The 13,663-nt window shown below is 45.2% G+C and overlaps 1 protein-coding gene across 1 annotated transcript in view; it reads right to left on the minus strand.

The window, feature by feature from the left end:
* Positions 1–921: 921 nt before the first annotated feature.
* Positions 922–13,663, minus strand: part of LOC135528792 (neutrophil cytosol factor 4-like) — a 29,864-nt gene continuing 17,122 nt past the window's right edge. The window contains exons 4-7 of the mRNA XM_064957849.1: positions 12,682–12,780; positions 9,775–9,944; positions 8,512–8,577; positions 922–1,736 (exon numbers count right to left, since the gene is read on the minus strand). Coding sequence (XP_064813921.1) covers positions 1,526–1,736; positions 8,512–8,577; positions 9,775–9,944; positions 12,682–12,780 — 546 coding nt within the window. The 3' untranslated portion in view covers positions 922–1,525. The remainder of the gene's footprint in view (positions 1,737–8,511; positions 8,578–9,774; positions 9,945–12,681; positions 12,781–13,663) is intronic.

Below are 13,663 nucleotides of genomic sequence, written 5' to 3' on the forward strand. Positions count from 1 at the left end.
GGGGTTGAGGTTTGGGTGGTTTAGTGGGGGAGGAAAGAGGAGGGAAGTGGTGTCTAGGTCTCTAGAGGGTTCGAGAGGCTGGATGGGGTTGAGGTTTGGGTGGTTTAGTGGGGGAGGAAAGAGGAGGGAAGTGGTGTCTAGGGCTCTATTTCACTTTCTTAGAGGGACAGAACTAATGAAGACAATTTAATGTGCATTCAGAAAGTGATCAATGGAAACAGGATGCCTCCTGAGCTCAATTTCAAGTCTCATAGCAAAGGGTCTGAATACTAATGTAAATAAGGTATTTCTAAAAACCTGTTTTTGCTTTGTCATTATGGTGTATTGTGTGTAGATTGCTGAGGATGTTTTTTTCCCCATTTTAACGTAACAAAATGTGGAAAAAAGTCAAAGGGTCTGAATACTTTCCGAAGGCACTGTGTCATTATGTGGAGCCAGTTCTACCCCTGTTCAGACCCAAACGACCTGTAGGCCCACAGTTGGACAGGACTCAAACATAGCAGCTGTTTCAGCTCTACTTCACCACCTCTGTGCTGGGGACAGACGTTTCCAATAGCAACAAGTATTGTTGACAAGAAGCAGCGAGTGGGGAAGGAGATGCCCTGGAAACATGTCACTGTGGCAACATGCTCTCCTACATTTCCCTGGTTATGTATATAGGCCAGACCTACCTATCTGTCTGGCCGGATAGCACCAGTCGGCCGGCCAGAGAGCTAGGTCCGGCATACCTTACTCTGTCCCAAATGGCACCCTAATCACTAATCACTTAAAGTAATGCTTTATATAGGGGAAAGGGTGCGATTTGGGATGCAGCCTCTAGATGTCACCCAGACCACACACTGACACTTTTCCTCTCTCTCATCAGAACACATTCAGCAAACACAGATAACACACACAGGAGCGCGTGTTCTCACACACACATATATTTCAATAGTGTATTTTTACTGATAGAAAACACAAATGGGAGCATAGCTAAGCATTACTACGACCACAACAGAATATATGGAGAAATAGAACACAAGTTTCTAAAACGTTATTAAAATGTCCTTATATTAACATTTACTCAACAGTACAGGTGAAATGTTACACGTTTAAAGCCACCAAACACAGACATACTAATGAATGTGACTAAGGTGTCATCCCTAATGGAACCCTGTTCCCTATATAGTGCACTAATTTTGACCGGGGCTCATAGGAGTCTGGTGAAAAGTAGTGCACTATGTAGGGCCTAGTGTGCCTTTTAGGTTGCAAACACATTGCTCAATCAGACTAACTTCTGTAATGTGTTACAATCCAGTGTCTGTCCCCCTAATTAAAGTCTGTCACCCTGTCACCGGGTCTCAGTCCGGACTACTACATGAAGGTTTGCAGTGGATTACGGATGCAAGCTGGCGAGACTCACATGCACAAGGGCACAGACAGACAGGTGCACCTGCAAGCGTGCATACGCACACACTGAAGCAAACCCAAAATGGCCTCTCTTCAGCGAGTATAGAAACATGTGAAAACCTCCATCTCCTTGTCTTTATATCTCAGTATTATACACAGACAGGTCAGAGGCCGCGGTAACATGCAGTTCCCATGGAAACTGATTGACAGGCCTCTTGACCTTTGACCTTTGCGCCCGCCCATCGGCCACCATCAGCGCCACGTCCCCGTCGTCAAGGAGACGCACCAGGTCACCCTCAGGGTCACGGTAGTTCAGGGCGATGTTGCCATCCACCCTGAACACATCTCTGAGAGAGCGAACGAGAGAGCGAGATGACAGGGAGGGATGGAGCGAGAAAGGTGGAGGGCGGAGTAGGGGGGAGAGGAGAGAGGGAAAGGGAGGGGTGGAGAGAGAGGTGTGGGAAAGAGGGAGAGATGGTGGTGTAGGAGGAGAGGAGAGAGGGAAAGGGAGGGGTGGAGAGAGGTGTGGGAAAGAGGGAGAGATGGTGGTGTAGGGGGAGAAGAGAGAGGGAAAGGGAGGGGTGGAGAGAGAGGTGTGGGAAAGGGAGAGATGGCGGTGTAGGGGGAGAGGAGAGAGGGAAAGGGAGGGGTGGAGAGAGAGGTGTGGGAAAGAGGGAGAGATGGCGGTGTAGGGGGAGAGGAGAGAGGGAAAGGGAGGGGTGGAGAGAGAGGTGTGGGAAAGAGGGAGAGATGGCGGTGTAGGGGGAGAGGAGAGAGGGAAAGGGGGAAATAGAAGAAGGCAGAGAGAGAGATTATCATTAGTATGACTGTTTATCTTTATTTAACCATTACAAGTCAATTGAGAAGTAATTTTAACTTACAGTACTGACCTGGCCAAGAGGCATCACATTACAGCAGTAAACAGGAACACACACAATCCCACTAAAATCACATAACACACACAATACAGAGGAAAGGTCCAAATTTATCAAATATACAACAAGAAGAAATATTCCCAGAGGGTTTAGAGCAGAAAAGTTCAGGGCAACACAGCAGACTGAATGATCAGCAGCTACACTGATCAGATAGCAGCTCAGTTAATGTTGCTGAAGGACTGTGGTGGGATGAATAAATCAAGCCTGATGGTCTTCTGCAGCTCAGTTTATGTTGCTGAAGGACTGTGGTGGGATGAATAAATCAAGTCTGCGGGTCTTCTGCAGCTCAGTTTATGTTGCTGAAGGACTGTGGTGGGATGAATAAATCAAGTCTGCGGGTCTTCTGCAGCTCAGTTCATGTTGCTGAAGGACTGTGGTGGGATGAATGAATCAAGCCTGATGGTCTTCTGCAGCTCAGTTCATGTTGCTGAAGGACTGTGGTGGGATGAATGAATCAAGCCTGATGGTCTTCTGCAGCTCAGTTCATGTTGCTGAAGGACTGTGGTGGGATGAATAAATCAAGTCTGCGGGTCTTCTGCAGCTCAGTTCATGTTGCTGAAGGACTGTGGTGGGATGAATGAATCAAGCCTGATGGTCTTCTGCAGCTCAGTTCATGTTGCTGAAGGACTGTGGTGGGATGAATAAATCAAGTCTGCGGGTCTTCTGCAGTTCAGTCCAGTCGTTGGAGGCGGAAAACTAGAATGAACGACAGTCAAAGGAAGTGTGGGCTTTGGGAACGACCAGTGTGATACATCTACCAGGGGTTGCTACTGGTAGTGGAGATGTTGAGGAGTGAGCCGAGGTAGAGGGGGGACTTGCCTACGAGGGACTTGGGACCAGTGAGTCTGGTTTCGTGTTTGTAACGCGGCCAGTTGACCAGGGTGTAAAGGTCACAGTGATGAGTGTTGAATGGGGGACCTGGTAACAAAGCGGATGGCAGTGTGGTAAATGATGTCTCGTTTATCAAGGGAGGTTTTTGGGGCCTATAACTAAATCAGCATAGTCCAGGACTGTCAGGATGGTTCGTTGTTGTACAGGAAACCAATTGTGGATGTAACTTTAGCCTGAAGGTGGGTGATGTGGGTACAGAATGAGAGCGATCAGTCCAGACAAGACACCAACATACTTCTCGCTAGGTGTCTTCCTCCTCTAACCCCGACCCATTCAGGGTGACAGTGATAGGAGGACGTAGATACATGGTAGAGTCCTGCTGTTACAACAACTACTCACACCCATCAGACCTATAACAGGTGAAGTACTCTCACGAGGTCTTCACCCGAACAAGCATTTGTTTTGGCACAAAGATAGCGCTGAGATTACAAAGATAACTCTTTGTTTGTCTGATATGCTTTAATGGCTGTCCTGTCAATCTCCTTTCTGTGGTCTCTCTCTCCTCTGTCTTTCACTCTCTCTTTCTCTCCATATATCTCTCTCTCAACTCTTTGTCTCTGTGTCCCTACTGTCTCTTTCTTTCTCCTCTCCTCATTCCTATCGGTTTTGTGAACAGGCTAAAGTACATTAACACAAGATAACTAGCAGCCATAGACCCAAAGCAGAATAGGATTATCAACACACACACACACACACACATTAATAACCAACCAACACAACCAGAAGATGAACTGATTTCTGAATAATGTCGGTGGCAGTGGCCCCAAATGATCAGATAAATAAATAGAGGGAGAGAAAATACCATTATGAGAATAAAAAAGTTATTGGGAGAGCGTTTCTGGATATATTGGGAGAGCGTTTCTGGTTATATTGGGAGAGCGTGTCTGGATATTGGGAGAGCGTGTCTGGTTATATTGGGAGAGCGTGTCTGGATATATTGGGAGAGTGCGTCTGGTTATATTGGGAGAGCGTGTCTGGATATTGGGAGAGCGTGTCTGGATATTGGGAGAGCGTGTCTGGTTATATTGGGAGAGCGTGTCTGGTTATATTGGGAGAGCGTGTCTGGTTATATTGGGAGAGCGTGTCTGGATATATTGGGAGAGCGTGTCTGGTTATATTGGGAGAGCGTGTCTGGTTATATTGGGAGAGCGTGTCTGGTTATATTGGGAGAGCGTGTCTGGTTATATTGGGAGAGCGTGTCTGGATATTGGGAGAGCGTGTCTGGATATTGGGAGAGCGTGTCTGGATATTGGGAGAGCGTGTCTGGTTATATTGGGAGAGCGTGTCTGGTTATATTGGGAGAGCGTGTCTGGTTATATTGGGAGAGCGTGTCTGGTTATATTGGGAGAGCGTGTCTGGATATTGGGAGAGCGTGTCTGGTTATATTGGGAGAGCGTGTCTGGTTATATTGGGAGAGCGTGTCTGGTTATATTGGGAGAGCGTGTCTGGATATATTGGGAGAGCGTGTCTGGATATATTGGGAGAGCGTGTCTGGATATATTGGGAGAGCGTGTCTGGTTATATTGGGAGAGCGTGTCTGGTTATATTGGGAGAGCGTGTCTGGTTATATTGGGAGAGCGTGTCTGGATATTGGGAGAGCGTGTCTGGTTATATTGGGAGAGCGTGTCTGGTTATATTGGGAGAGCGTGTCTGGTTATATTGGGAGAGCGTGTCTGGTTATATTGGGAGAGCGTGTCTGGATATTGGGAGAGCGTGTCTGGTTATATTGGGAGAGCGTGTCTGGTTATATTGGGAGAGCGTGTCTGGTTATATTGGGAGAGCGTGTCTGGATATTGGGAGAGCGTGTCTGGTTATATTGGGAGAGCGTGTCTGGTTATATTGGGAGAGCGTGTCTGGTTATATTGGGAGAGCGTGTCTGGTTATATTGGGAGAGCGTGTCTGGATATTGGGAGAGCGTGTCTGGTTATATTGGGAGAGCGTGTCTGGTTATATTGGGAGAGCGTGTCTGGTTATATTGGGAGAGCGTGTCTGGATATATTGGGAGAGCGTGTCTGGATATATTGGGAGAGCGTGTCTGGATATATTGGGAGAGCGTGTCTGGTTATATTGGGAGAGCGTGTCTGGATATATTGGGAGAGCGTGTCTGGATATTGGGAGAGCGTGTCTGGTTATATTGGGAGAGCGTGTCTGGTTATATTGGGAGAGCGTGTCTGGATATATTGGGAGAGCGTGTCTGGATATTGGGAGAGCGTGTCTGGATATATTGGGAGAGCGTGTCTGGATATATTGGGAGAGCGCGTCTGGTTATATTGGGAGAGCGTGTCTGGATATTGGGAGAGCGTGTCTGGATATTGGGAGAGCGTGTCTGGTTATATTGGGAGAGCGTGTCTGGTTATATTGGGAGAGCGTGTCTGGTTATATTGGGAGAGCGTGTCTGGTTATTGGGAGAGCGTGTCTGGTTATATTGGGAGAGCGTGTCTGGTTATATTGGGAGAGCGTGTCTGGTTATTGGGAGAGCGTGTCTGGATATATTGGGAGAGCCTGTCTGGTTATTGGGAGAGCCTGTCTGGTTATTGGGAGAGCCTGTCTGGTTATTGGGAGAGCCTGTCTGGTTATTGGGAGAGCGTGTCTGGTTATTGGGAGAGCCTGTCTGGTTATTGGGAGAGCCTGTCTGGTTATTGGGAGAGCCTGTCTGGTTATTGGGAGAGCCTGTCTGGTTATTGGGAGAGCGTGTCTGGTTATTGGGAGAGCCTGTCTGGTTATTGGGAGAGCCTGTCTGGTTATTGGGAGAGCCTGTCTGGTTATTGGGAGAGCGTGTCTGGTTATTGGGAGAGCCTGTCTGGTTATTGGGAGAGCCTGTCTGGTTATTGGGAGAGCCTGTCTGGTTATTGGGAGAGCCTGTCTGGTTATTGGGAGAGCCTGTCTGGTTATTGGGAGAGCCTGTCTGGTTATTGGGAGAGCCTCTCTGGTTATTGGGAGAGCCTGTCTGGTTATTGGGAGAGCGTGAGGTGAGAAGAGTGGAACTAATTTTAGAATGCACAGAGGTGATTTGTGGCTCTGCTTATGCCTTGTGGGTAGATTTCTAGGCCCCGGGGCATTGGTGAATGTTTAATGGAAGCGTGTGTGTGTGTGTGTGTGTGTGTGTGTGTGTGTGTGTGTGTGTGTGTGTGTGTGTGTGTGTGTGTGTGTGTGTGTGTGTGTCTATTATTATTCTTGTTTTGCTTTTACGGTTGAGGTGAGTTTTATCTCGTTGACAAGATAATAATGAGAAATGATGAACTGGGCCAGTAGATGTGCGGAACTGACTATATGAGTCTGGTTATAGTGTGTCCTGTGGTAGGGTTATAGTGTGTACTGTGGTAGTGTTATAGTGTGTACTGTGGTAGTGTTATAGTGTGTACTGTGGTAGTGTTATATTGTGTACTCTGGTAGTGTTATAGTGTGTACTGTGGTAGGGTTATAGTGTGTACTGTGGTAGGGTTATAGTGTGTACTGTGGTAGTGTTACAGTGTGTCCTGTGGTAGTGTGTAGTGTGTAGTGGTAGTGTTATAGTGTGTACTGTGGTAGTGTTATAGTGTGTAGTGGTAGTGTTATAGTGTGTACTGTGGTAGTGTTATAGTGTGTACTGTGGTAGTGTTATAGTGTGTACTGTGGTAGTGTTATAGTGTGTACTGTGGTAGTGTTATAGTGTGTACTGTGGTAGTGTTATAGTGTGTAGTGGTAGTGTTATAGTGTGTAGTGGTAGTGTTATAGTGTGTACTGTGGTAGTGTTATAGTGTGTACTGTGGTAGTGTGTAGTGGTAGTGTTATAGTGTGTACTGTGGTAGTGTTATAGTGTGTACTGTGGTAGTGTGTAGTGGTAGTGTTATAGTGTGTACTGTGGTAGTGTTATAGTGTGTACTGTGGTAGTGTTATAGTGTGTACTGTGGTAGTGTTATAGTGTGTACTGTGGTAGTGTTATAGTGTGTACTGTGGTAGTGTTATAGTGTGTACTGTGGTAGTGTGTAGTGGTAGTGTTATAGTGTGTACTGTGGTAGTGTTATCGTGTGTACTGTGGTAGTGTTATAGTGTGTACTGTGGTAGTGTTATAGTGTGTACTGTGGTAGTGTGTAGTGGTAGTGTTATAGTGTGTACTGTGGTAGTGTTATAGTGTGTACTGTGGTAGTGTTATAGTGTGTACCGTGGTAGTGTTATAGTGTGTACAGTGGTAGTGTTATAGTGTGTACTGTGGTAGTGTTATAGTGTGTACTGTGGTAGTGTTATAGTGTGTACTGTGGTAGTGTGTAGTGGTAGTGTTATAGTGTGTACTGTGGTAGTGTTATCGTGTGTACTGTGGTAGTGTTATAGTGTGTACTGTGGTAGTGTTATAGTGTGTACTGTGGTAGTGTGTAGTGGTAGTGTTATAGTGTGTACTGTGGTAGTGTTATAGTGTGTACTGTGGTAGTGTTATAGTGTGTACCGTGGTAGTGTTATAGTGTGTACAGTGGTAGTGTTATAGTGTGTACTGTGGTAGTGTTATAGTGTGTACTGTGGTAGTGTAATAGTGTGTACTGTGGTAGTGTTATAGTGTGTACTGTGGTAGTGTTATAGTGTGTACTGTGGTAGTGTTATAGTGTGTACTGTGGTAGGGTTATAGTGTGTACTGTGGTAGGGTTATAGTGTGTACTGTGGTAGGGTTATAGTATGTACTGTGGTAGGGTTATAGTATGTACTGTGGTAGGGTTATAGTGTGTACTGTGGTAGGGTTATAGTGTGTACTGTGGTAGGGTTATAGTGTGTACTGTGGTAGGGTTATAGTATGTACTGTGGTAGTTATCGTGTGTACTGTGGTAGTGTTATAGTGTGTACTGTGGTAGGGTTATAGTGTGTACTGTGGTAGGGTTATAGTGTGTACTGTGGTAGGGTTATAGTGTGTACTGTGGTAGGGTTATAGTATGTACTGTGGTAGTTATCGTGTGTACTGTGGTAGGGTTATAGTGTGTACTGTGGTAGGGTTATAGTGTGTACTGTGGTAGTGTTATAGTGTGTACTGTGGTAGGGTTATAGTATGTACTGTGGTAGTTATAGTGTGTACTGTGGTAGTGTTATAGTGTGTACTGTGGACAATAAAGCACATTCTTATTGACCTGAGGAAATTTCAATGGAGAGGAGAATATCAGATGAGTAACAGATATGTAGTGAAGAGGGGAATTTCAGATGAGTAACAGATATGTAATGAAGAGGAGAATATGAGATGAGTAACAGATATGTAGTGAAGAGGAGAATATCAGATGAGTAACAGATATGTAGTGAAGAGTGGAGTTGATTCAGCAGTGGGATGTGTCTGGTATCTTACCTCATGCGTGCCAATAGTTCTTTGTATGATGGCTGGGTGGAGATATCTTCTTCAACACACACATCCCTGTCACATACAGTCACATCAATACATTATTAACTGGGATACATACAGTCACACCAATACATTATTAACTGGGATACATACAGTCACACCAATACATTATTAACTGGGATACATACAGTCACACCAATACATTATTAACTGGGATACGTACAGTCACACCAATACATTATTAACTGGGATACGTACAGTCACACCAATACATTATTAACTGGGATACATACAGTCACACCAATACATTATTAACTGGGATACTTACAGTCACACCAATACATTATTAACTGGGATACATACAGTCACACCAATACATTATTAACTGGGATACATACAGTCACACCAATACATTATTAACTGGGATACGTACAGTCACACCAATGCATTATTAACTGGGATACGTACAGTCACACCAATACATTATTAACTGGGATACATACAGTCACACCAATACATTATTAACTGGGATACATACAGTCACACCAATACATTATTAACTGGGATACATACAGTCACACCAATACATTATTAACTGGGATACGTACAGTCACACAAATACATTATTAACTGGGATACTTACAGTCACACCAATACATTATTAACTGGGATACGTACAGTCACACCAATACATTATTAACTGGGATACATACAGTCACACCAATACATTATTAACTGGGATACGTACAGTCACACCAATACATTATTAACTGGGATACGTACAGTCACACCAATACATTATTAACTGGGATACGTACAGTCACACCAATACATTATTAACTGGGATACGTACAGTCACACCAATACATTATTAACTGGGATACATACAGTCACACCAATACATTATTAACTGGGATACATACAGTCACACCAATACATTATTAACTGGGATACGTACAGTCACACCAATACATTATTAACTGGGATACATACAGTCACACCAATACATTATTAACTGGGATACGTACAGTCACACCAATACATTATTAACTGGGATACATACAGTCACACCAATACATTATTAACTGGGATACATACAGTCACACCAATATATTATTAACTGGGATACGTACAGTCACACCAATACATTATTAACTGGGATACATACAGTCACACCAATACATTATTAACTGGGATACATACAGTCACACCAATACATTATTAACTGGGATACATACAGTCACACCAATACATTATTTACTGGGATACCTGGTGTCGACGCCCTGGGGTGTGAGCAGGTAGCAGCGCAGGCAGCTGTAAGACCCCGCCCCTTTACCTGAAGCGCCACCGCTCTCGCCATCAGAGTCACTCTCTGGGAGGGGCTTAATGATCTTCACAAAGGATTCTGGGAAGATACCTGTTCGATTGCTCACCGTGCCCTGAGAGAGAGAGGAAGTGAGAGAGAGGAAGTGAGAGAGAGAGAGAGAGAGAGACATGGATTAATAGAGAGAGGTGGATTAATAGAGAGAGAGGTGGATTAATAGAGAGAGAGAGGTGGATTAATAGAGAGAGAGGGGTGGATTAATAGAGAGGGGTGGATTAATAGAGAGGGGTGGATTAATAGAGAGGGGTGGATTAATAGAGAGGGGTGGATTAATAGAGAGAGGAGGATTAATAGAGAGAGGAGGATTAATAGAGAGAGGAGGATTAATAGAGAGAGGTGGATTAATAGAGAGGTGGAGTAATAGAGACGAGGATTAATAGAGAGGTGGATTAATAGAGAGGAGGATTAATAGAGAGGTGGATTAATAGAAAGAGGAGGATTACTAGAGAGAGGAGGATTAATAGAGAGAGGTGGATTAATAGAGAGAGGTGGATTAATAGAGAGAGGTGGATTAATAGAGAGGTGGATTAATAGAGAGAGGTGGATTAATAGAGAGGGGTGGATTAATAGAGAGGTGGATTAATAGAGAGAGGAGGATTAATAGAGAGGTGGATTAATAGAGAGAGGTGGATTAATAGAGAGGGGTGGATTAATAGAGAGGGGTGGATTAATAGAGAGGGGTGGATTAATAGAGAGGGGTGGATTAATAGAGAGGGGTGGATTAATAGAGAGGGGTGGATTAATAGAGAGGGGCGGATTAATAGAGAGAGGCAGATTAATAGAGAGAGGCGGATTAATAGAGAGAGGCGGATTAAGAGAGAGAGGTGGATTAAGAGAGAGAGGTGGATTAATAGAAATAGGAGGATTAATAGAGAGGCTGATTAATAGAGAGAGGTGGATTAATAGAGAGAGGAGGATTAATAGAGAGAGGAGGATTAATAGAGAGAGGAGGATTAATAGAGAGAGGAGGATTAATAGAGAGAGGCGGATTAATAGAGAGAGGTGGATTAATAGAGAGAGGTGGATTAATAGAGAGAGGTGGATTAATAGAGAGGTGGATTAATAGAGAGGTGGTCTAATAGAGAGGTGGTCTAATAGAGAGGTGGTCTAATAGAGAGAGGTGGATTAATAGAGCGGTGGATTAATAGAGAGGTGGTCTAATAGAGAGAGGTGGATTAATAGAGAGAGGTGGATTAATAGAGAGGTTGATTAATAGAAAGAGGTGGATTAATAGAGAGAGGTGGATTAATAGAGAGGAGGATTAATAGAGAGGTGGATTAACAGAGAGGAGTGGATTAATAGAGAGAGGAGGATTAATAGAGAGAGGTGGATTAATAGAGAGGTGGATTAATAGAGAGGTACATTAATAGAGAGAGGGGGATTAATAGAGAGGTGGTTTAATAGAGAAAGGTGGATTAATAGAGAGGTGGATTAATAGAGAGGGGAGGATTAATAGAGAGGGGGGGATTAATAGAGAGAGGTGGATTAATAGAGAGAAGGGGATTAATAGAGAGAGGGGGATTAATAGAGAGGTGGTTTAGTAGAGAAAGGTGGATTAATAGAGAAAGGTGGATTAATAGAGAGGGGTGGATTAATAGAGAGAGGATTAATAGAGAGAGGTGGATTAATAGAGAGGGGTGGATTAATAGAGAGAGGATTAATAGAGAGAGGTAGATTAATAGAGAGAGGTGGATTAATAGAGAGAGGTGGATTAATAGAGAGGGGTGGATTAATAGAGAGGGGTGGATTAATAGAGAGGGGTGGATTAATAGAGAGGGGTGGATTAATAGAGAGAGGTGGATTAATAGAGAGGGGTGGATTAATAGAGAGGGGTGGATTAATAGAGAGGGGTGGATTAATAGAGAGGGGTAGATTAATAGAGAGAGGTGGATTAACAGAGAGAGGTGGATTAACAGAGAGAGGGCTGTAAAGTGTGAGTGTGTATAGAAGCAGTTTTACATAGGCTCATTATCATGACCTGGCTAATATCTCAGAAGTACTCAAGACACATACAGAAGTGTCAAAACAATAAAGACATTACAAATGTCATATTATGTATATATACAGTGTTGTAACAATATACAAATGGTTAAAGTACACAAGGGGAAAAAAAGCATAAATATGGGTTTACAATGGTGTTTGTTCTTCACTGGTTGCCCATTTCTCTATCCACCCTCTTTCTCATTAACTCTCTAGTCTCCCTCTCTCTCGCCACCCTCTTTCTCACTCATTCTCTTCTCTCCCTCACTCCTAGTGCCCATCCATCTCCCTCCCTCCCTTCTCCTCACTCCACATCTCTCTCCTCCCACCGTTCCTCCTCATCCCTCCCCTCTATTCACTTCTCTCCTCTTCCATTTCTCCCTCCTCCATCCCTCCCCTCCTCTCTCCCTCCTCCCTCCCTCTCCTCCATCCCTCCCTCTCCTCTTCCACCTCCTCCATCCATCCCTCCCTCTCCTCCTCCTCCTCCATCCCTCCCTCCCTCCCTCTCCTCCATCTCTTCCACCTCCTCCATCCATCCCTCCCTCTCCTTCTCCTCCATACATCCCTCCCTCTCCTCTTCCTCCTCATCCCTCCCACTCCTCCTCCTCAACCCCCCCTCATTCCTCCCTCTCCTCCTCCTCCTCATCTCTCCCTCTCCTCCATCTCCTCCATCCCTCCCTCTCCTCCATCCCTCCCTCTACATCTCTCCACTCTATCCCTCCACCCTCCCATCCCTCCCTCTCCTCCTCCATCCCTCCCTCCACTCTATTCCTCCCACCCTCCCATCCCTCCATCTCTTGCCTGCAGCTCACCTCCAGCCAGTCTGTGTTAACTCTCCTCAGAAGGAAGATCACCTCTCCAGCTTTCATACTCAGCTCCAGTCGTCCGCTCCCACTGAAGTCGAAGACCACCTGGGAACCACACACACACACACACGGAGGAGAACACAAACACGCCCGCAGCAGGCAGCGGACCAGGATCAACCGAGAGAAAGGGAGAGAAAGAGAGAGACAGACAAAGAGAGAAGACTGAGAAACCGAACAGGTAAGAGTGACTCATTTTACTTGTCTGTTGATGAAGTGAGTGTGAGAGAGAGAGAGAGAGAGAGTGAACGGGACAGCAATCAGCAGAAGACAAGAGGGAACAAGTGCCAGGAGCGAGGGATGAGAGAAAGAAAGAGGGATCCCAAAAGGAGTACAGAGAAAGAGAGAACAGGATACTGGTGTGAGTCAGGGAGACGGGCTCTGAAGGGATGAAACGGGACATAAGTGGTTTTGTTTGTGACTAGAGCAGATCTTCATAGTGCAGGAAATCACTCGACAACACTCCTACTCCTAATGCTGCACAACGCGTGGGATCGGACAGGCACACAGCTAAGAGAGACGAGAGAGAGCTGAGCGCTTAGCGAGTGGGCAAGTGTGAGTGCATGTGTGAGTGCGTGTGTGCGTGCGTGCGTGAGTGCGTGTGTGCGTGCGTGCGTGAGTGCGTGTGTGTGTGCGTGCGTGCGTGCGTGTGCGTGTGCGTGCGTGCGTGAGTGCGCGTGTGCGTGCGTGAGTGCGCGTGTGTGGGTGGATGGGAGAGGAGAGATGCAGGGGGTGCGTAAAAGCGGACAAGTATAAAGTACTAGAAAACTGTGATGGAGAGAATGTGGAAAAAGAGCTAAAAAAATAACACACTTGAAAGGGTTAAAAGCAAGTCATGATAGTGTATTTTATAGTGTGGCTTTGAGCTGAGTCGTGATAGTGTATTTTATAGTGTGGCTTTGAGCTGAGTCATGATAGTGTATTTTATAGT

Source organism: Oncorhynchus masou, unplaced genomic scaffold (genome assembly GCF_036934945.1).
Source record: "Oncorhynchus masou masou isolate Uvic2021 unplaced genomic scaffold, UVic_Omas_1.1 unplaced_scaffold_1035, whole genome shotgun sequence".
In the NCBI taxonomy this organism is placed as follows: domain Eukaryota; kingdom Metazoa; phylum Chordata; class Actinopteri; order Salmoniformes; family Salmonidae; genus Oncorhynchus; species Oncorhynchus masou.